The 21,705-nt window shown below is 44.7% G+C and overlaps 1 protein-coding gene across 12 annotated transcripts in view; it reads left to right on the top strand.

Moving 5' to 3' along the window:
- The window catches only part of LOC144075152 (calmodulin-binding transcription activator 1-like), a 57,094-nt gene that overhangs the window by 28,405 nt on the left and 6,984 nt on the right, over window positions 1-21,705 (top strand). For 9 of the 12 annotated variants that reach the window (XM_077601937.1, XM_077601930.1, XM_077601935.1 and 6 more), the window contains exons 4-15: window positions 2,607-2,674; window positions 7,702-7,837; window positions 9,379-9,450; window positions 11,077-11,230; window positions 12,329-14,181; window positions 14,782-14,908; window positions 15,138-15,272; window positions 19,026-19,174; window positions 19,456-19,640; window positions 19,718-19,796; window positions 19,879-20,146; window positions 20,635-21,143. In XM_077601937.1, coding sequence (XP_077458063.1) covers window positions 2,607-2,674; window positions 7,702-7,837; window positions 9,379-9,450; window positions 11,077-11,230; window positions 12,329-14,181; window positions 14,782-14,908; window positions 15,138-15,272; window positions 19,026-19,174; window positions 19,456-19,640; window positions 19,718-19,796; window positions 19,879-20,146; window positions 20,635-21,143 — 3,735 coding nt within the window. Of the gene's footprint in view, window positions 1-2,606; window positions 2,675-7,701; window positions 7,838-7,954; window positions 8,017-9,378; window positions 9,451-11,076; window positions 11,231-12,328; window positions 14,182-14,781; window positions 14,909-15,137; window positions 15,273-19,025; window positions 19,175-19,455; window positions 19,641-19,717; window positions 19,797-19,878; window positions 20,147-20,634; window positions 21,144-21,705 lie in introns of those variants that run through there. The other 3 variants (XM_077601936.1, XM_077601941.1, XM_077601939.1) reach the window with 2 other exon arrangements.

The raw sequence follows: 21,705 nt of genomic DNA, 5'->3' as shown, positions 1-21,705 counted from the left end.
TACTTAAAAGAAAACCTCTGCATGCTCACTCCCATCTCCATAAAATAAACAGTTCAATGCCAAATAATATCTGTGTCGGGAAGCAGCCTTCGTTTGAGGTACAGCTATGGAATGGATGTGACAGTTCCAGTTTACAGACAACTCTTTTTTCCCCCGATATCTGCCAGGGTGATGCTCGTCATTAGGCTTCAAAACACAGAAGCGCGTGCACACGGACCCGTGTGCGCCCACACACACTCACACAAGACACTCTCGCCTGTGGCCAGACCTTTAAACGGAATTCCCCGAGGGGACGCTCCCGCATAAGTCTGTTGCAGTGTAGGCGACCAACCGAGCCGCCCCCTCCTTCCTCCTGGGGGAAAATGCCCCGGGCCTGGGAGTGTGTGAGCCTGTACTATTTATGTGTGTCTTTGCATGTGTGCAAATACGGGCACTTTTCTTCTCTTTTCTTGGAGGGAGATGGCCTCTTCGAGACCTGAGTGGGTGGCTGATTTCCCCACTTGCATCGCTCGCAGTCTCGCTTCCCACTCATGATCCCAACTTTCTTACATTCAGGTATCCTGAAGTAACTCTCGCTCCCAGTCTCTCCAGTCAATCTCTGCTGGTACGCATTATTGTGTAGATTCACGTAGTCATGCAGCATAACTAGGTTTATGGAGTAGATCCCCAGAGAAAGGTCTTCTCTGTCCCCGAGTCTGGCAAAGAAAGTACGGACACAAACACACAGTATTCTCGAAGGGTCAGTGTGTCGCTAGGCATGTTCACGGCGTTCCATCACTGGCTGTCTGTAGGGAGAATAATGCAGACTTCTGGAGGATCGACCTTCAAGTCTTACTTCTGTCACTCTTTGCATGGGCGTGGAGTCTGCGGGTGTGTTGGTGAAGTTGAGTGCCCCAGCATTTGTGTATCTGTGTGTGTGTGTGTGTGTGTGTCAGGCTGCCGTTTCAGCTGACTCCTCTGTTTCGGTCTTTTTAATGGCTCTTATGGGGCAGGCCTTTAATTGCGAGTCTCTCTGCCTCCTTCTTAATCCTCCCATCCTTCTGTCTCTCCCAGCCCCTTGTCTCCACTCTTCCCACCTCTCTCCTGCTGCCTCCCACTGGCTGACAGTCACTAGGGAAGCCCCCAGTGCCCGGTCAGAGCTGTGGAGGCCGTACAGCATATTGACTTGCTGCAGAGTGGTTTGGGAGGAGGAGAGGTGGCTGCTTGTCACCACTAATGAATAGATGCATAAATGAATGAGTTGCTCCTTGTCTGCTGGTGTATGTGTATGTGTGTGTGTGTGTGTGTGTGTCTGTAGTTGTATGTGTGTTTGTGTCTGTATGTGCGTGTGTGTGTGTGTGTCCTGAAGGGCGAAAATGTGAATTTGAGCATTCATATGTGTGTTTTACACCCAGACTCAGCTCTGTGCATTTTTCTGTAAGTCAGACAGACAGACTTTAACAGTTGGCAGAATGATGGTGATAATAATTAATGGTGTGATGGCAGCCTGTTCCTCACAGAAACACACATGCATGCATGCAGGCAGGGTGAGGCAGTAGTGGGGGTTGGGACATGGCAATAGAATGGAGGATACTAAAAACAATCCTGTTAAGTGCCAGCATTCTCCACCTGTTCTCTCTCTCTCTCCCTCACCTCCCCTTTCTCTCTTTCTCTCGCTCTCTCTTTCTCTCCCCCCTCTATTGCATCTGGTCACCGTGAAGCTGGAGTTCTCCCACGCCAAACTGGGACATATAACCCCAAAACACACTCATGAAAACATACACACCATGTAAGAGGGAGTTCGGAAAGGAAGTATAATGGGTAATCTGAGGGGGCAGATGAAGGAGGGTTGGATTGTTGATGTCTTCTTCACTATTGCTTTGCTCCACATTTCAAACACTCATTGCCTTAAGAGTACAATTTACATTTCATAGCCCTACACAACAAGTGAGTGAGGAGGGAGCCATGGATATGGAAACCAACAAAATAGCATTTAAAGGAGGAGAGAGTTTACCAAGTGAAAGAAAAAGCCAGGGTTGTATGTCTGTGTGAGACTGTTTTCCTTTGCTCTGTGTGGGAAAAAAACAAACCTGTATGACTGATTTATTTTCCTTCCTGGGCTTTACCTCTGGAAAAAGAAATAGTTCGAATAGGCCGGCCGAGAAGATGAAAGGAGAGCCAGAGGAATTAGGAATCGAGTTATGAGCTGACTTTATCTTACAGGAAGCTGCAAAACTGCAATAGACAAGAAAACTTTTCCTATTAACGCACTCACTCAGCTAGTGTGTACGCATGTGTGTGTGTGTGTGTGTATGTTTGTGTTGGCCTTTCCTCACCAGTGGAGGCAAGCATCAGAAGCTCAGCTGCTGTGATTGGTTGGTAGCCCTTAGGGTCTGTACTCAATGTCCGTCTCCTGACTGGCTGCTCTGTGACCAATCAAGCGCCTAGACTTCACTGAGCCTAGCCGATGTATTGTGACACACACACAGTTTGTGGGCATCAGCAGGTCATCTGGAAATCTACCTGTTGTGTTTCATCTCCCTGTGACCTACCACACACACACACACAGTCTGAACACACACAAAGTACATAGTAGTAACTATTCTATCTTGCCCTTGTCTCACCAGGAGATTGCTGCATATCTCATCACTTTTGAGAAACACGATGAGTGGCTGACGACATCGCCAAAGACCAGGTGAGGAGACATAGAGTTTTGCATAAACACACATGAATACCCGCACGCCTACACCCACAGGGCGACTGTCAGCAGGTGACTCGTGTTGTTTTAATCCCTATGACTGAGTGACTGTTTGATTAAAACACTGGAGGTGTCTCTCTGCAAGCGTCCTCCTGATGGGCTACTTTACATGTACAGAACGCTCTCGAACACTATCGGACTGCAAAGCACCTAGTCAGCTGGAAATAGAGTATTAATGAATGTAAATGTATTAGGCTAACTAATGTATAATTCAGACATAAAGGGGGCTGAGAGGTCCAAGGGAGGTGTGCGCGTGCATGAAAGCATGCATGCGTGTGTGTGAATAAAGATTCACGTGCTAGAACTGAATATTCATTATTCCCACTAAGTCCCGTGTAACTTATTTCCTAAAGTGTATGGAAAGGACCAACAAAATAGTGATTCATCTAATTGATTTTTTCCTGTAGATTTAAATTAAGTTGTGAAAATGCCGTAAATGAAAGCCTGGTGGGTGCGTGTTCAACGTTTCCACTGAACAGTTCTAAGCACATTGGCTCAAGTTGTGATTTGTGACCTTCCTTTGAAGAGTTTAGATGTTTTCACATGATATTATTCTTCAATTCACAAGAGCTTGTGATCTCTGAGGTTAGGTTTTATTTTGGTATTATCTGATACTGGTTCCTACTTTTTAAAACGTTTCTTGAGCTGATTCTTCCAACAACAACAAAATAAAATGCACACAGCCCTTTACTTTACGGTGCCAAACAAAACATCATTTGATGTAAGTGCTTCCTGACTAACTAGCTTGTGAATAGTGCCACTTTGGAATTAAATCTCCAATTCCAAGAATGGGACCAAAAAAAAAAAACAATGATTTCATATTCAACCTAAGTGTATTTCATTGTATACATACTATGAAGATATGATATTTAATGTTCAAACTGAAAAATTACTATGAAGTTTTAATTTTATGGCTGCAGCACATTCCAAAAGAGAGGGGCGAGTAGATTTCAATGAATCTTCATTAAACACCTGTTTGGAATATAACATGGATAAACAGACTAATTGAGAACAGATGAATGCCATGGAAGGAGCTTTCCTTAATTCCTCAGTCAACAATTTAAGGAAAATGTTCCTCATTGTACAATTGCGAGGAATTTAGGGACGCATTATATCATATCGACTTGCAAAATTTGCCAAATTGACTGTCGAACTGGTACCAAATTTTGCCAGTGAGATGCCTGTGCCAGTGGGGATGCAATATCGATTGAAATATGTATACTTTGATTTATTGCACAACCAAACAATTGCCCTTGTAACAATATTGGTTGAGGTCAAATTAAAGAGTGCAATCAGATTGCCGTCTGTTCTCAAGTGTAAAGGGGGAAAAAGTGTAAAGTTATCATAAAAACAAACATGAGGTATGAAAATCTGAAAATGGTATTGGTATATAATTGACATTAGGTTCGGGGGGTGCTGGAGCCTATCCCAGCTGAGTTCGAGCCAGAGGCGGGGGACACCCTGAATCGGCCAGCCAATCACAGGGCACAAGGAGATAGACTACCATTCACGCTCACACTCATACCTAGGGGCAATTTAGAGTGCCCAATCAGCCTACCATGCATGTCTTTGGAACGTGGGAGGAGCCCGGAGTACCTGGAGAAAACCCACGCAGGCCCAGGGAGAACATGCAAACTCCACACAATTGGACCGACCTGGATTGGAACCCAGGAGCCAGGTTAAAATGTTCATTTTATTAGACAACAAAAGTAAATAGAGTTCACTTATATAACACTACTACAGCTTGTGCTCGAAGCATTTATGGAGGCTAAAATTCCCCCATTCATGCACACATCATCCTACACCAATGAGCAGCTGCTGCCATGGAAGGCAGTGCCAGCCCACTGGGAGCAAATCAGGGTTCAGTGTCTTTCCCAAGGACACTTTAACAACAGACAGTCGGAAGCAGGATTAGACACTCTGACCTTTCGGTCATTGGGCGAACCCGCTCGACCGAGCGAGCCACCCGGGAACGCTCTAGATGCTGGGAGAAAGTAGAGAGAAAGTCAAATAAGTGCAGCGGTCACCTCATGGCCACATTTGTGATTACCGATGCCACCGAGAGCCCGAGGTGATACCTCTGTGCTCCCATTGTGAGAGCTGAAGGACCCTTCGCAGGAAGAGCCTGAGGCCAGCAGCACAGTTTATGTTGTGGATGGATTTCTCATTGATTGGTTGTGCTGCCGTATCGCCTCCGCTTCCGAGCAGCCACAGCAGCAGCGGCACTCGTATTGGTGTTATTGAGCAGCAGTTAGATATAATCCCATTTCTACATGACATGAGGCACGATTAGAACAGATTACACGTAATCCCATCAGATGGAAAGGAGCTCAGCTAACGGAGACGGTGACATTTATGGGCCTATCCCGGCCGGGCTCTGTGTTTGTATCCACATGAGTGCACGCGCTTGCACCGTTCTAGAGCCAATATTAAGGCAACAATCAATGACCTTCATTTCTCCTCTGCAACGGAATCCCAGTTCAGAGGAATGACGGTTACCTCCTCTCGCTCGTCTCGCGTCCTCGCCTCCTTCTCTGCTCCCTTTACCGGACGCAGTCAATAGTCCACTCTGTCTCCTTATCTTTACCTTCTCTTTTTCCACTCTCCTCCCCTCGCCTTCTCTGTTTTCGCTCCGCTACACCCACACATCACAGACCAGTTACAATCAATAGCATTTATGTCTGCTTGCATCGAAGGTTTGCGAGGAGCACGTGCAGCGTGAACACGGACCCTCGCCCACCCCCCCCGCAAACACACACACACACACAGCCATCTGATCTCATCCATCGTCTCCATAACGTAATTAGAATCAGCAGCCCAGAGATGACTCACACGACTAGAGACGGAGACTAAACTCATCTTTGATCGGAAGGTGGGGGTCTCCACTCGGCTCGCAAGCTGGCAAGCTCACCTCCAAAACAGAACAGATTTGCAGTGTCAAAGAAAATCAGTTCAAAGCAAATTCAATTTTACTACACACAGTGCGCAGCGTAAATTGCAATCATCCCAGTCCATATGTGCCCACGTCAAACTCCAGGCGAGAGCAGCGTAGTGAAGGCAATGTATGAGATGAGAATGAGAGAAAAGAGATGAGAATAGCGGGGGACACTGTCAAGACAAAATGAAGAGATGGTTGGATAAGAGGGATAAAGACTATATGTGCATTTGTGTGCGCACACTTGTGACTATCTGTTAGTTTTATTGATTGCTTCTGTTGTCATGAGATAAGGCAAAGATGCATTTTCTGCTTCAACACACACAAATGGTGAAAGTTGCACATACACTTGTCCTTATTGTTATAAAAGAATGATTGATTGCTGAGCAGCAGGTTTGACATTGAGCGCAGAGAACACATGGTGGTAGGTCCTGCCATCTGTGACATTGCAATGGCGTCTCTCTCTCTTTTCATGCATGTGCTCACCTGGCATCCGTATGTGTTTGAGTGGACGTAAAGGACATTCATTGTCCCTTCTCGGGTATATGTATAAATATTACAATTTAGGATAATGATGTATTTTTGGGGCTGTTATTCTACTTTTTCAGCCTTTAATAACGATGGTTTCTACACTTCTAAAATGATTGTGGTACAGGGAAGGCATTTCCATTTTAGTTTCTTTCATCTATGAAATGTTTTCAATTGGACCCAAAATTGCATTAAACAAGAAAACAAATGCTCCAGACTTTGAAGTAAAACAAGACATGTTGGGAATGTCTTTTTTTTAACTGTGGGAATTTAATTTATTTGAGGTTCATGCTAAAATAGTTTTCAAATGTGATGATATGCTTACACTGTTAATTAAAATTTCATCTAACAAATAGCCTATTAGAGCAAGTAAAATAATTGGATTGGTCAAGAAACTCTCAAAGTAAAGGTTTCAAGATGAAATATTTGTGAAAAAGATTTATTATTATTGTCTTTTCTTCTTATGTCTGCCTGCTAATTTAATAGAAAATGCATTACTCTGTTCATCTCATGATTTTATAAAGCTGACTCTAATACTAATGCCTCATCAGCCATGACCTCACTGTAGTGGTTGTTCTTAGAGAGGAGTCTCCACGGAAGGTCTAAATTACCAATGCACTAACCAGCTACTGCGTATACTGTACCACGCATCCGACAAAAAAAAGAAAAAAACATTGATGATCTTATTGTTCAATCAAATGTAATATTTCTGTATCAAGAATTGTCACTTTCACACTACCACATTCACTATTAACTGGCGGTATTTGTGCCTGTCAGACAAAACTGATCCAGATTCCCATATTAAATCAAATTAAATGTGTGCAATGAGCGAAGACATTTGCTTTCAACTCAAAAGCATATGTGCAATGTGACTTGTGTGTTAAACTTTAAACTTAGATCAAAACTGCTGGGATTCCACAGTAAAAGCAATGAAAAAAATATTGGCCTTCAAATCAACTTTGTAAGAGCTAATTGCAAAATTTGATGATACAACTTAAATCAAAGGCTAATTTAAGTTTAGGGGGTAGTAGGGGGATCATTGTTGTGCGCCATTGTTGTTGTTTCTTTACCCATGCGCATTGTTCAAGTTAATGAAATTTAGCCTTGGGTTTCGCATTGTTGAGGTACATTTTTAATGTATCCAACTGGGGCAAAAGACATCTAGTCCACCCCCTCATTAGTTAATGGATCAAAAAGTTACTACTTTTTGAGATAATATTGTATGTAGAGAACATTTTCTCCAAAGGATAATGTTTGTGCTGTGTTAACAACTAAACCTTCTCAAATAGTAACACACAAAACAGTCTCCTTTGTATTGAATTTGGGAGTGTAACCTTGACAGTCTTTGCCAATAGCACTGGTTAGATTATATGTCATTGAGCATTGAAACGCTGACAATATCAAAGAAATCAGTGCTTTGTCCAATATTTATACACTTCTGTCAAACTAATCCTCACATTGTGGGCTCTGTTGAAACACTCTGTTCTTCCTTTGTGAACAGGCCTCAAAATGGGTCCATGATCCTCTACAACCGCAAAAAGGTGAAGTACAGAAAAGATGGCTACTGCTGGAAAAAAAGGAAAGACGGGAAGACCACCCGAGAGGATCACATGAAGCTTAAAGTCCAGGGTGTGGAGGTGAGAGGCTGCCGCCAAGAAGAAACAAGTCTGTGATCTCTTTTTGTGCTGAGTTGTGCTTCGCTGCCAATCCAATTCGTAACGTCAGCCAGTCCTTCACTCCTTGTAGACACACGCGTGTAACGCAAGGGCACACACAAGCACCACGCATGCTGGAGCTACGGGGCGAAGATTGTTGTGTAAGTGTGTGTGTGTGTTGTGTGTGTGTGTGTTGTGTGTGTGTACGTGAGAGCTGTCCCTCCTCCCTACTCTCCCTGCTGCTGTCCCTGTCTCCTTTCCCATCTCTCTCTCTCTCTCTTTCTGAAGGATAAGAGTGTGTTTGGCCTGCAGCCAGGAATGATGTCAATGCCTTCTTCAGCAGAACAGAGAGGGGTATCGATCCAGTCTCAAGGCAGCGTCTGTGCGTGTGTCTGTGTGTGTGTGTGGGTGTGGGTGTGGGGGGCAAAGCCTCCCTGTATGTGTGTGTGTGTGTGTGTGTTTGAGTCACATCAGCCAGCTCAAAAATTGATTATTCAGCAGGAATATAGCAAGAGGTGAGAGCGGTGAGCATGCATGTGTCAGATAGCAAAGACAGGGAGACTGGAAAGCAAAGGGGAGACGGTGAGGCAGCACATAAATGTGTATGGAAGGTTCACTAGTTGTGCATAAATGAACAGCAGACATAGGCAAAGGGAATAATTGAGATCAAGTATTCCCATCTGCACTTCTATTATTTACAAGCCCACACTCACGCTGACAATCATCTGACATGCATTTTTCTGCTGCCGTGCACAAATACGCACAGACAAACGTATCCAAAGGCAAGTGTGTCTCTCGCCGGTAGTTGCTCAGTAATTGTTTGTGTCACCTCTTCCCGGGACCCCTGGAGCAAGAAAGCATTGTGTCGCGAAGGGGGCAGTAACGGTAGAGCTGTGGGAGAGGAGGGAGATAGTGAGAGGCAGGCAGGAAGCAGAGGAGGGAGAAAAAAAAACCTCAGCCCTGGATTGAGAACCTCCTCATATCAGATGGAAATATATGGAAATGCACTCTGCCTTTGGCCAAACACACTTTCGATTGCTGCCGGCCTTCTTTTCAGAAGAGGCAAAATGGCAAGAAAATGAGAGTACGAGGGGGAGACAGAAAAGTCTTTTTATGTCGCTATAATTTATCCCGCACGTCACGTGTTCATCACTGTGTGTACGAGTACATCTGTGTTTTAACTATGATAATGACCTTGATAGTAAAGCCTTCCGTCCTTCCACAGGGAAATCCCACAGGAGCCAGAACAGGGTTCACACACACATATTGATCCTCTTGCGATATTTATGCACCAGTGCCAAATATTGATATCTTTTGAAGTCGAAATCTAACGAAGGACCTTTCGAAAAACACATCAGCATGTTAGCTCCTAAACGAATATACTACTAGGACTGAAGTGGCTAAACCTGAGTTCTCCTTTGCTGTTCTTTCCTTTGCTGTCCTCATCTCATCCCCTCCTTTTGTCCCGCTCCCTCCATTTTCTTTTCTCCGTTCTCCCTTGAAATCTCCTTTCCTCTCTCTAGTGTCTGTATGGCTGCTACGTCCACTCCTCCATCATCCCCACCTTCCACCGTAGATGCTATTGGCTACTGCAGGTAAGCTACCCACCCCTTTTCCCATCTTCTCTACATTAGAACAAGAAGAAGGAGAGTGACATTATATATTGTGATGATTGCTTTATGTTAGCCCTTTATTGCCACGTCGCTTTGCCTCAACGTGGATTTCTGGATTTCTTCATGACGCATGTTATGTTTGGACTTTATTCACAACTCTACACCAAACTAAACTACCAGAAACTGTATAGTCTATTGTTAATTTTCCGCACCACATGTTTAATCTCTTGAATTGGCCATTACGTTTCCAAAACAGCACAGTAACCTCCGACATAAACCATTGATAAACATCCTCCTCTTCAAAATTTAATGAGGCAGAATATAGTAAAAAGTCAAGTCATAATAAAACTGGACCCCATTGCTGGCTTTATCGTCCCACTCAGAGATATATCTGGTATTATGTGAACATGGATTGTTGAGAAAACTTTTCTCAGCTTGAAATTTTCCAACTATTCCTTGGTGAGCACACTACCTATCAAGGTCTCAAGGCGTTACACCGCATGTGGTCTTCTCCAGGAAAACACCCTGGAGCGCCGCACTACGTACACACACACCACACACATTTTACACTTGCGCTTCACCGTGTGAAAGACAAGCACAAGAGTATTACAAGCAAATGCACACATACACACACACACACACACACACATTCCTCACTTGATTGGCCACGCAAGAGCGGGTCACCAGAACCTCATCATCTACAGACCTACATGTTGAATCTTAAACATTCCCCTTCATTTCCAAGAAAGTAATGCGCGCCCAGTGCTGTTCATTTAAAAAATATGGAAATTCAATACATATTCATGCATTCCTTGCCAATAGGGCTTGCATAATTTGTCGCATGAATTTTACAAGGACATTCCCGTCACATGCTGTAAATTGAATTTGCCCCCTATCAAATATATTTTATTTTTCAGTGCACTTGACTCTCTTGTGATTCTCTAAATCTAAAATTGGCAGGGGGAAACTTCTGCTTCTTCTATCCGTAATGTGCCATTTTCTGCTCCACGCACAAGATATCACATCACGTCAGTGAATATCATCATAAATGAGCCCGTCTGTTCTGTTGCATTGCACGGGGTGGTGCTGTAGCAGCCCACTGTGCCGTTTTCTTGTTCCACCTCAGCAGGCCCTCCCCCTCACCTGAGTCTGTCTACTGAATCTTTTATCAAGAGGAGCCTTTCTCTCACACAGACCAGCCCCATACACACTTGTTGAATCATTCATGGGATATAAATTCCATAGGTCTGCTGGTGGGCTGCAGCACGGTGAGCTCTGTGCTGACCCGCCTCATTCCTCGTTTGCCTCATTGGCTCTCCAAATCGCATGCACACCGACACACGTGTGGACGTTTCCGCTGGCCATGCAATGTTAGGGAGGGTGCTGGCGAGTGGGCTCGAGCCGTTAAATGTTTCATAGGCAGGTGAGAGAATCTTGTCTGACACGCTATATCCGACCTCCCTCCTGACCTCCACATACTCCTCTGCTTTCCTTGTCCTTTTCTCCTCCTCTGCAAATACACTATCAATGTACTCTCTTGCTGATAGAAACACGAGAAACAATAGAGGAAGTGCTTTACCAATGAGATGTGTTGTTGCTGTGTTATAGAACCCAGACATCGTGCTGGTGCACTATCTGAATGTTCCGGCGGTGGACGATAGCGGGAAGCCGTGCGGCCCTGTTCTCTGCTCCATCAACACGGACAGGAAGGAATGGGCCAAGTGGAGCAAAGAGGAGCTCATTGGTCAACTTAAACCTATGTGTGAGTTATCTTTTCCAAACCTTTCTCCACTCACCACCTTCCTCCTTCCTCACTCTCTCGTTTCAGCCAGCATACTTGTAAACCGTGAAAATGGCTGTGATGCTGGGTGAACAACCACAGCTGTCGGTGTGGTCGCAAGTAAAAAGATGAAAACCCAATCAAAGCCAAATTTACAAAAACTCCGCTGGATTGCCTTTGAAAAAAAAGGCAGCTGCAGAATTTAGAATGTATAGACTAAGATAAAAACAGAGCTGGGCAATTTCATTTTTATGGAGGGGGTAGGGAGGGATTCCAAAAGTCAATGCCATGCTGCCACCTAGAGGCAAGTACACATTGCACCAAAAGACTAAGGAATAAAGGGTTAGATGGATGAAGGGGCACAAACTGGACATTCTTGAAATATCCTGCATGTATTATTCATAAAATGGCATCAGAGAGATTAGATAACCCGAGTGCATATAACCATATACAAACAGTGAATTGCCTAATCTCTCATCTTTTGATCTAGTATTGAAGGTCAAATAAGGACAGCCGATGTGGGTTGTTGACTAAAATACCCTCTATCCGCCAACTCTCTTCTCATTGCTCCAATACCATCCAAATGTATTGCTACAAATTAGTTTTTGTGTAGTATATCGATTTGAAAAAAAATAAATCAATGTGTGCATTTTGCGTATAACTTCTTTATATTTACCTTTAAGCCACTGGAGGGCGTTAACACTTGCTTAAAATATTGTTACCTCAGTTACACAAGTGCTCCACATCTGGTGTTTATTTTTAACTTATTCCATTGACAACAAAACTCTGGTGGCCCCATTGAATATTCATAATCCTGTGCCACTGACAGCAATAGACATTTAATCTATTTTGACTAGAAGGAAAGATCCCTGTCAAAGTTAATAGTGCAGCTATCATAATACAAACCAAATCAAATGCTTAATTTCTTAAGGCGTTAGAATTTTAGTAAGGTTGTTGATTTGTCACACTAGTTTGAGCGTTGTAAGTGGTAATATGCTAAAGTGACTGTGTGGGAAATGTAATTTTTTAGTCATTTGCAGCCGACGAGTTAATATAAATTATCTTCTGTTTGTGTGGCAGGTGCTGGAAGCAGCCTACACCAGAAATGCTCCAGTGTCAAACAGCGTATCATCTCATCCAAGCAGGAATCGGGGACAGCGGCAGGGGGTGGCGCTCCAGCGGGTGGCGCCGCCACGGCAGGTCAGAGATCTGAGGAAGCAGATGGCACAGAGGTGCAGAACAGTGACGTATCAGAGGGCCAGACAGAGCCCAGTCCTGGGGGGCGCAGGAGCAGGGCAGGCGGAGGAGACCGGAGAAATGGCCGAATGGCAAAGCCCTCCCTTCTCCCACAAAGCAGCATGGAAGTGTCCTCGTCTACCTCCACCAACCAGGTGGAAGTCCCTGACACCACCCAGAGTTCCCCACTGTCAATCACCAGTGATATGGCCGACAGCCCTGCGCTGGCCATCGGGGCTGGCCTGTCACAAAGCACTGCCGTGTTCATGTCTGAAGTCACCACACTGACTGGGGATTCGGTTTACTCGGCAGGCCACACCCACCTGCTACCGTCCCCCCACGAGAGCACCGCCAACGGCATCCTGTTGGCTGTTGGCCCCGAGAACCAGAGGTTTGCCTCGTTTCCTGGTGGGGTCGGCTTAGGAGAGGGAGGAGAGTTGGTTCTTTCCAGCTCGCTAGACACTGGCGGAGGAGTTAGCCTTCCAGAGACTGCCATGACCTTTGACCCAGACTGCTTCCTTAATAACCCCAAGCAGGGTCAGACCTATGGAGGAGGTGGAGGGAAGACTGAGGGGTGTAACGGTAACGATGGTGGCATCCACTGTTCTTCTAACGGCTTTGTCTACAGTCCGTCCGTGGTCAACAATATCAAGAAGGAAGCGACGCCTATGGAGCAGCCCCTGGCTCCTCAGAGTAGTTATGTAGGAGAAGGGGCAGGTCTGAGCCCCAGCACCACTTTAGAGCAGATGGACTTCAGTGCTGTTATGTCATCACCGTGCGTCCCGGGCCTAACCCAGTCTGCGCATCACCCTTCACCCAACCTCTTCCTCCAGACCCCCACGCACGCAAACCAAACCTCCCAGCAGCAGACCAACGGCGCGGAGGCTCCGCAAGAATCTGATGAAGCTAGAACTTACATAAACATGCCGGACGACACCCCAATCACCAACGGAGACCACCATTCGCACCTCCGCCGATCCAGTCAAGACCAGGCCATGTGTGGGAGGAATGGAAAAGGAGCATCAGTGGCCTCTTTCCCCGTGACCAACCGGGACCCAAATGTCGAGCAAGCCAGCAACGGGGTTCGTCAGGAAGTCGGTGGCAAAGTCCTTGAGAACGGAGGAGAGTTGATGCTGAAGTCCGGCGCCGCTCATGAGGCTTACGCCGGCGTGGACACTGATCACTACCTTCCGCCAACAGACGGCAATGGGATTGGGGAGGAGGCGGGTGGGGGCTGCGGCGCCGTAGTAGGAGGGGAAAATGAAATTCTTTCGAATGGAGTAAGCTTGTCTGGGCCTAGCAGTTCAGTGGGAGCTAGTCCCCAGTCAATAGGTGCCGGTGCCAGCATTGAAAGGGCACTGTACAATTCCTCCCTTCCTCCGCAAGGTGGAGGTGTATCAGCCACGGCGACTGGAGCAGGAGCAGCCATCAGCTTGGAAGGGTTTGAGGCTTCATTCGGAAGCCAGTTCTCTGATCTCATCAATGACTTCATCTCGGTCGAAGGGTCTGCAGGTGGGGTAGGGGCTGCGGTCAACGGCGTCCTCATGCCCCAGGAAGGGGCCGTGGGAGAGGAGCAAGGCATGGGGGAAGGCCACCTGCAAGGCTCAGAAGTGGAGCAAGGAGCTCTGGGAATGCTCCAAGAGACCGGGAGGCTGTTTGGTGTGACAGACTACTCCCCAGAGTGGTCTTATCCAGAGGTTAGTAACAACATTAGTATCATTATTTATTCATCATTGTTGCCTGGAGTTAAATCAGACTGACACATGATGGAAGACGGCTTGTACTGCCGTTAAAAAATGAAATCATGCTCTCAAAAGTGATTGCTGAGTTAATGAAATTTCAATATTACATGGATTCCTCTGGGTGGCTTCATTAATTCTACCATGTATTGCATGCAACTTTATAGTCAGTGAATCACATTGCTGGTGTTTTCAACAATCAAAATAATGTTGTTTATAATGACACAATATTTTTCCAAATGCATCGTCATCATCACTTTTCCCCCCTTTCCATTTTATTTGAAAATAACTCTACAGGTTTGGCATCTGCACTAGTCTACACCTTTCCCAGTTGGGAATGTACTCTCTCCACTGGTAGAATGCATGTGAAAACCACATTTCACATTTAAACCTAAAAATGCGTGCATAATTTAACTATGTTTTGCTGCCTTATAACATCTATGCCTATCATTTTATTTGTTTATATTATTTTGAGATTTCACGTTTCCTTCGCTACAACTTTCTTTAATGAAGTCACCAGACTGTATTACATTCCACTTACCAGTGTTTGTACGACAGGGGGGTGTGAAGGTGCTTATAACAGGACCATGGTTGGAATCAAGCAGTGAGTACAGCTGTCTGTTTGACCACATCAGCGTCCCTGCTGCCCTTATTCAGCCTGGTGTGCTCCGCTGCTACTGTCCAGGTATCTACACACTGTCTCATTATTCATATTTAGTATTAATTAACATGCACGTACACGTATGACAGTTCTAGATAATATCGTTGACATCTGTATCAAGGAATATACTCATTTTAGGGTTAAACGCACAACAATAATGTCACAAAAGATCCTCCTATTGACATGCTGTAGTAGTCAGATGTCAGTAGAAGTTCCATTGTGGTAATTACTTACCTTGTTTTTTTTCTTCCAGCCCATGACACGGGACTCGTCATGCTGCAAGTAGCTATGGGCGGCGAGGTCATTTCTTCTTCTGTGGTGTTTGAATACAAGGCACGCGACCTTCCTGCCCTCCCATCCTCTCAGCATGACTGGCTGTCTTTGGACGGTGAGACCATTTGGCGGTATATTGTGGCAACAAGGGGTGTCCGCTTATACTTTTAAAGTTCCCACAAGGCATAATATTCTTTAGGTCATGTTAATTTTAGAATGTGTATTTAGTGTAATTGTGGGAATCAATCATAGAAAGAGAAATCAAACATTTTCGTAAATTGATAGATAAAATACTTAGGTTTTTATTTCTTTACTCTCTGTTTTTACACAAGACACATACTAGGCAGCACGGTACCCTAGTGGTTTCTGTGTCTGACAAGGTTACAATCTGAACTCCCCAACTCTTTTGTGAAGTTGACTGGTTCTTCCTATGCGTGCTAAAGTTATATGATATTTAACAACATTTGGGGTTTGATCACATTTGTTCGTGCGTTTTATATTGTGAGCAACGTGGTTGACCATTACAATTAGCATGACCGCCTTATACTTAGAGGTTGTGGGTTCGTCACCAGCCTCTGGCCTTCTTTTCTGGAGTTTCCCTTCCACATTCCAAAAAGAGGCATGGTAGATTCACTGAAGATTCTTCATTTTCTCTGAAGTGTGAATGTGAGGATGAGTGCATTCTCTGTTTGTCTATGACTGTCATGAGATTGACAACCAATCTCGCATATGTCCTATCTAGCAGCTGAAGTAAAGTTTAATAGGCCCTAGTACACACATCATCCTAATGAAGATAAGGGTAAAATGGATGGCTGGATCTTGTATGGCCCTCTGAGGAGTTAAATAGTCATAGTGAGGTGTAACTATTATTGAATTGAATACCTTTATTGTCATTATACAAGTATAATGGGATGTAAAGCTTCACCATGAAGTGCACAAATAAATAATCAATAATTAGGTCATAAATAAACACATTGTCAAAATAATAAGTAGTCAATGTAAATAAGTAGGGCTTTATTTTTACGGCTAATTTAAATCCATCACTTTGTGTGGCATATTTCTGCCCAGCCAGAGACAGATTAGGCGATATGTTGTTAATTCCGCAGATGAGCACAAGATGACTAACTTGCGGTAGAGAGGGCTGGGCTGCCATGGGACTAGTCACATATGACTTCAATCATGGCAAATCAAAGCAGCTCCTTTCATGCCTTATTAATGCAGTGCACTAGACGCGTTCTAAAACTTTGACGAGGAAAAAAAACATATCTGCGGCGTTGAGTGGGCAATTGACCTTATGCAGACTATGCCTCCAAAATGCAAGTTGCCCAATCGTACATCCTGGCAAATTCGTTCGGGGCGCACGGTCCGTCAAGTGCTCAGATATCCCATTGTCGAATTCAGGGGTCTCCAACGGGTCAAGGGTCGCTGTAGGCCCTGGTCTTTGTTCCAACCGATCTTGCACAGGCAGTTTAACCAATCAGGTTTCTGTTGAAGCAAGAAGCATCTGACTGTAATCAATTGATAACAATTTTAAGACACCTGACTGGTGAAAAAGTGTCCTTTTGTTCAGTTATATTGAAATACTGCACCAACTGAGGCCTTTTCTTGAATAGTTTAGAGTAATCTGGTCTAATTGGTGGCTTTGAAATGCTCAGTTCTCTCTCAAAAGGTCTATTAAGGACTGCCCTCACTTCTGATTTTTCATGTATTGATACTCTGATGAATTTTAATTGGCTTTTAAGTAGGCTCAGAAAGTATCAATACCTATTTTGTATGTTAGGACGAAAGCACAGTAAGCACAGTTGTTTATTAGTAGAGGGGAAAAAATCACACAATGTATTTCTACATTGTTACTGGGGGGAAAATCCCAACGCATGACTTTTGTCTGAATACTGTCAGATATTCACCTCATTTTTTTATCCAATTCCATCCGATCAAAAGTGTTGCAATTTTGTTAAAGGGTGATTACGCACCCGATCTTTTCTGAAATGCAAAGTTTGTGTTTGTTACCCACCTCAGTAACGCATGTTTTGACGTTACCACTTATGCGCGTATGCGTGTGTGTGTGTGTGTGTGTGTGTGTGTGTGTGTGTGTGTGTGTGTGTGTGTGTGTGTGTGTGTATGCACGCGTGTGTGCGCCCCCAGACTGCACGTTGCGCACTGCGGCAATGCGGCTGCACGGTCACAGCCTCCTGCATGTGCGAATGAAGGGCAAAGACAACGTGGCTCAATCGCCGTCCTCTTGCCCACTAAATGTTGCATTGATAACCATGACTCTGGACTTTATCAGTGCCAGACGTGCTTTTTCTCTGTATAATAAACAGAAGATTGTGTTAATAAAATATAAATGGGTTCAAAGTTCGTCTGTCCACGCTGTCGTCAGACGTCTACTCCAGTTTAGTTGAGAGTGAAGGTTTCCTATGCATTGATGACGACCTAAAGCTCCTGCTGCTCCAAAGTCTGGCGGGCTGATTTGAAGCGAAGAGCACCCCTGCTCTCTTCACACACACTCGCTCTCTCTCTCTCCCTCTCTATTTCACCCCCTTCTCTTTCTCTCTGTTGTTGGGAGTATCGACGTGTGTCGCACACTTCAAACTAACGCGCTTGAGCAGAAACTGGAACAAAGAGACACTCGCTGTTTGGGTTCGTAAATTGTCTGATGTCATTTCATTTCCAAATTGATGTCTGGAAATTGCTGTTTTGGGTCCATGTGGTGCATGAGTCACGTGTTGTTTATTCAGGTGATGCTGTTGTCCTAATGCTTTGTCTTGTGTGGTTTCATTCAAGTCATTTGTTCTGAGACTATGACTATCAGAAAGATTAAATTTCCTCCAAATGTGGCCAAATTGGATGCTTGCTTAATTTTTGAGTGGAGAAAAAAACTCAGAGGCTTCACTAGGAAGCAGACCTGGAGAACAATAACAGAACAACAAGTGCAGGGAGGCTTTTTGCCTCCGAGATCTGTTCACATAACAGCCATCATGCTGTGCATGATTTGTTTTTTATGCACTGTATATTTTCTCCAGTTGACCTGCTTAACACTGTGTGCATTGACATTTTGCTACTGCAATTGTTATTATCTTTGGCATGTTTATGGTGGAAATTGCTCAAGTAAAATTGAGGCAACAGAGTAGTTAATAACAATCTCATTCACCAAGTAAAAAGGATAAGCTGCTCTATTAGCTTTAATAATGTTGCATATGATGGAATACTATTGGCCCAAAAAAATTGAAAAGTTCTGAAATCAATGTGTAACAGATCAGAACTTTGAGTATGCCTCAAATGTGAAAAGGAGTGAGCAGTAAGAGGCATTTCGAATTGATATAGATAGAAATAGATGTGTAAAAGTACTGAGGTAAATGATTATTGTTCTTTTGAATATGTTTATTGCTCTGTTGTTCAAGCGTTTTGTTTCCATCAAATGGCGTGTGTACATATCATGTGATTGATAGTTTTTTTCAGATCGATTGATTGGCGTGGAATGTTTGGAGCCTGATGTTTATGTCACTCACATGGCTCCTCCTCCTTTTTTCTTCAGTCTGTGTGCTACATACAGCAGAGAGGAAAGGAGCAAAAAGGAGTGACATGATGTGCACTGCAGCAAACTGCAGCTGCACACCAAGAGCGTCGCACATACAGCCATGCACAAATATTAAGTATCAATAATATACTGTACATGATTTATTGCAGGATGTGAGCATTTCACTCAGCGTATATTACATTCAACTTCTACTTCACACACTGACTGGTCCTTGGGATGCTCTAGAATAGGTTTATCATTCTATTTCAAGAGTGTCATTAGAAACTTAAAACATACAAGTAAATATTGTTTGGAATAAATTATCCCTGCATTTTTTCTTTTTTGTAGATACACAATTCAGAATGTCCATCTTGGAGCGTCTGGAGCAGATGGAACAGAGGATGGCAGATATAACCAATCAAAACCCCAGCTCGGAAACTATGGTAACCAAGAGTGGTGGTGTAGAGGGAGGGGGAGCCACTGAGCTGCAGTCTCAAGTAAGACAGCAATATGTCATTTAAATTTCTTGAACAAAAAGTACATCAAAAATCTAGGAATGCTAATCAATATAGCACAGATATCCACCAAAAATCAAAATCTATATTTTAATCGCTTTTACCTGTATTTGATCCCTACGTTCAGCTAAAATATATGAAAACCATGTTTGTCGGACATTATTTTTTTCATCTCATTTTTGTAACTTGCCAATTTATTAGCACCAAATGATCTCTTTAAAAATTTGCTGACAATTTAATCACTTTGGCATTTTTTTCCGCAGATCTCTCCCGACCACAGTTCATTTGAGGGCCGTGTTGTGGTTGTGTGTGAGAAGATGATGTCTCAGCCGTGTTGGGCTTCCTCCAATCAGCTCGTCCACAGTAAGAATTCAAGGGGAATGACCTTATTGCATCTGGCTGCAGCTCAGGGTTATGCCGGGCTAATTCAGACTCTCATTCGCTGGCGGTGAGTAACAAACAATTATAGCAGACCATAGAAAGTTGATGCGTCATTTATATCTCATATGGCAATTTGCTCTATAGTACCAAGCATGCTGACAGTATTGATCTCGAGCTGGAGGTGGATCCTCTTAATGTCGATCACTTCTCCTGCACGCCATTGGTGAGTGATCAATATTTCCCCCAAGGTTTAGGGGGCGGGTTTCCGTGTCATTTTTGTAACCACATCCCATCGATCTCTCTAGATGTGGGCATGTGCTCTGGGCCATACTGATGCTGCACTGGTGCTTTACCAGTGGGATCCGAGAGCTTTGGCTATTCCAGATTCTCTGGGACGCTTGCCACTTAACATCGCCAGGTCGCGAGGACACACACGACTTGCTGAACTCTTGGAGCAGCTGCAACAAAGTCCTCAAGCTCCAGGCCAGCCTGCTGACGCATGGTTGGACAGGTGGAGAGGAGGCTCAGAACTCAGCAGAATAAGCAACAGTCACTCCTCAAACCCAAACTCAGGTGTGAGAGACTATCATTTATCAGTAGTGTGTCTATTATGTAGAATAAAAGATACTGAACTGTCTGAATTAAAATCCATTTTTTTATTAACTGTATGTCGTGTAGGCGCCCCGGCGGCGCGAGTGGTTAGTACGTCGGCCTCACAGCTCTGGGGTCCTGGGTTCAAATCCAGGTCGGTCCACCTGTGTGGAGTTTGCATGTTCTCCCCGGGCCTGTGTGGGTTTTCTCCAGGTACTCCGGTTTCCTCTCACATTCCAAAGACATGCATGGTAGGCTGATTGGACACTCTAAATTGCCCCTAGGTATGAATGTGTGCATGGTTGTCTTTCTCCTCGTACCCTGCGATCGGCTGGCCACCGATTCCGGGTGTCCCCCACCTCTGGCCCAAAGCCCTAATGAAGATAAAGCGATTAAGAAAATGAAAGAATGTATGTAGTGTTTTGTATATTGTGTTTTCAGTTCATAATCCACATCTTCTTGTGTTCCAGAATTGAGGAGATTAAGGACTGAGAGCCAGCCTAGCAACCAGACCTGGAATCAAACAGGACACAGAGCTTCTCAGACAAGCCAGGGAGAGCAAGGGGGTCCACCCCCAGCTAAGAGACACAAAAGCACCCAGCAACAGCTTGCTAACTCAACCTCCAGCAACCTCAACTCCCTCCTAAACCACCACAGTCCCAACACTCACCCTTCCCCTCAACCAGGTCCTCAACAAAGCCAACATCCTAACCTCATCGCCCGGAACGCACCTCCTGCCAGCTTCAATCCTGACCGTCCCCAGCTCCCCACTCCCTCCTTCTCCCCCCTGCAGGCCAGGATAGGGGCATCTGGAGGGGGTGCCAGGTGGAGCCTGAGACGGACTCTGGGGCAACGCAGCCTTGCCAGGAGGATTCTAGGGAAGGAGCGACTGGCTGTTCATCTGCGCCAGGGAGTGCTTTCTGATATGGGGGAGGAGACAGAGCTGCTAACCTATCAGGAAAACACAGAAGACTTGCAGGTTAGGAGCAAATGCACATCCACACAAAATCCACACATTTCAATGTGGATTACAGTGCTACGTTCATATTCACGGTGTGTTATACTCAATATTATTCTTGTTTCAAGACACACTTTGAAGTTCTGGATATGGTTTCAGACACAGCTTGGTTAAGTGATATACAATCATCGAAAACATGCTCTGAAATGTAGTATGTATTTTTAACCTGACTTAATTATTATTATCCTGGCATTAGTATCGTAGTCTTTATGAATGCTGCAAATCTCCCATACATGAATTTTGTTGGTGGTGCAAGAACGCGGCAGCCAAGCGGCTGAGTAGTTAGCGCTTCGGCCTCACAGTTCTGGGATCGAGGGTTTGATCCCAGGTCAGTCCTCAATCTGTTGAGTTTGCATATTCTTGTGTGGGTTTTCTCCGGGAAACTATGGTTTCCTCCCACATCCCAAAAATATGCATGGTAGGCTGGTCGAACAGACTAAATTGCCCCTAGGTGTGTGGGAGCGTGTACGGTTGTCCGTCTCGTGCCCTGCAATTGGCTGGCCACCACTTCAGGGTGTCCCCC

The sequence above is a fragment of the Stigmatopora argus genome, chromosome 6 (genome assembly GCF_051989625.1).
Source record: "Stigmatopora argus isolate UIUO_Sarg chromosome 6, RoL_Sarg_1.0, whole genome shotgun sequence".
NCBI lineage: Eukaryota > Metazoa > Chordata > Actinopteri > Syngnathiformes > Syngnathidae > Stigmatopora > Stigmatopora argus.
The sequence above is the reverse complement of the archived record's forward strand: the minus strand, read 5'-3'. Positions and strand labels throughout refer to the sequence as shown.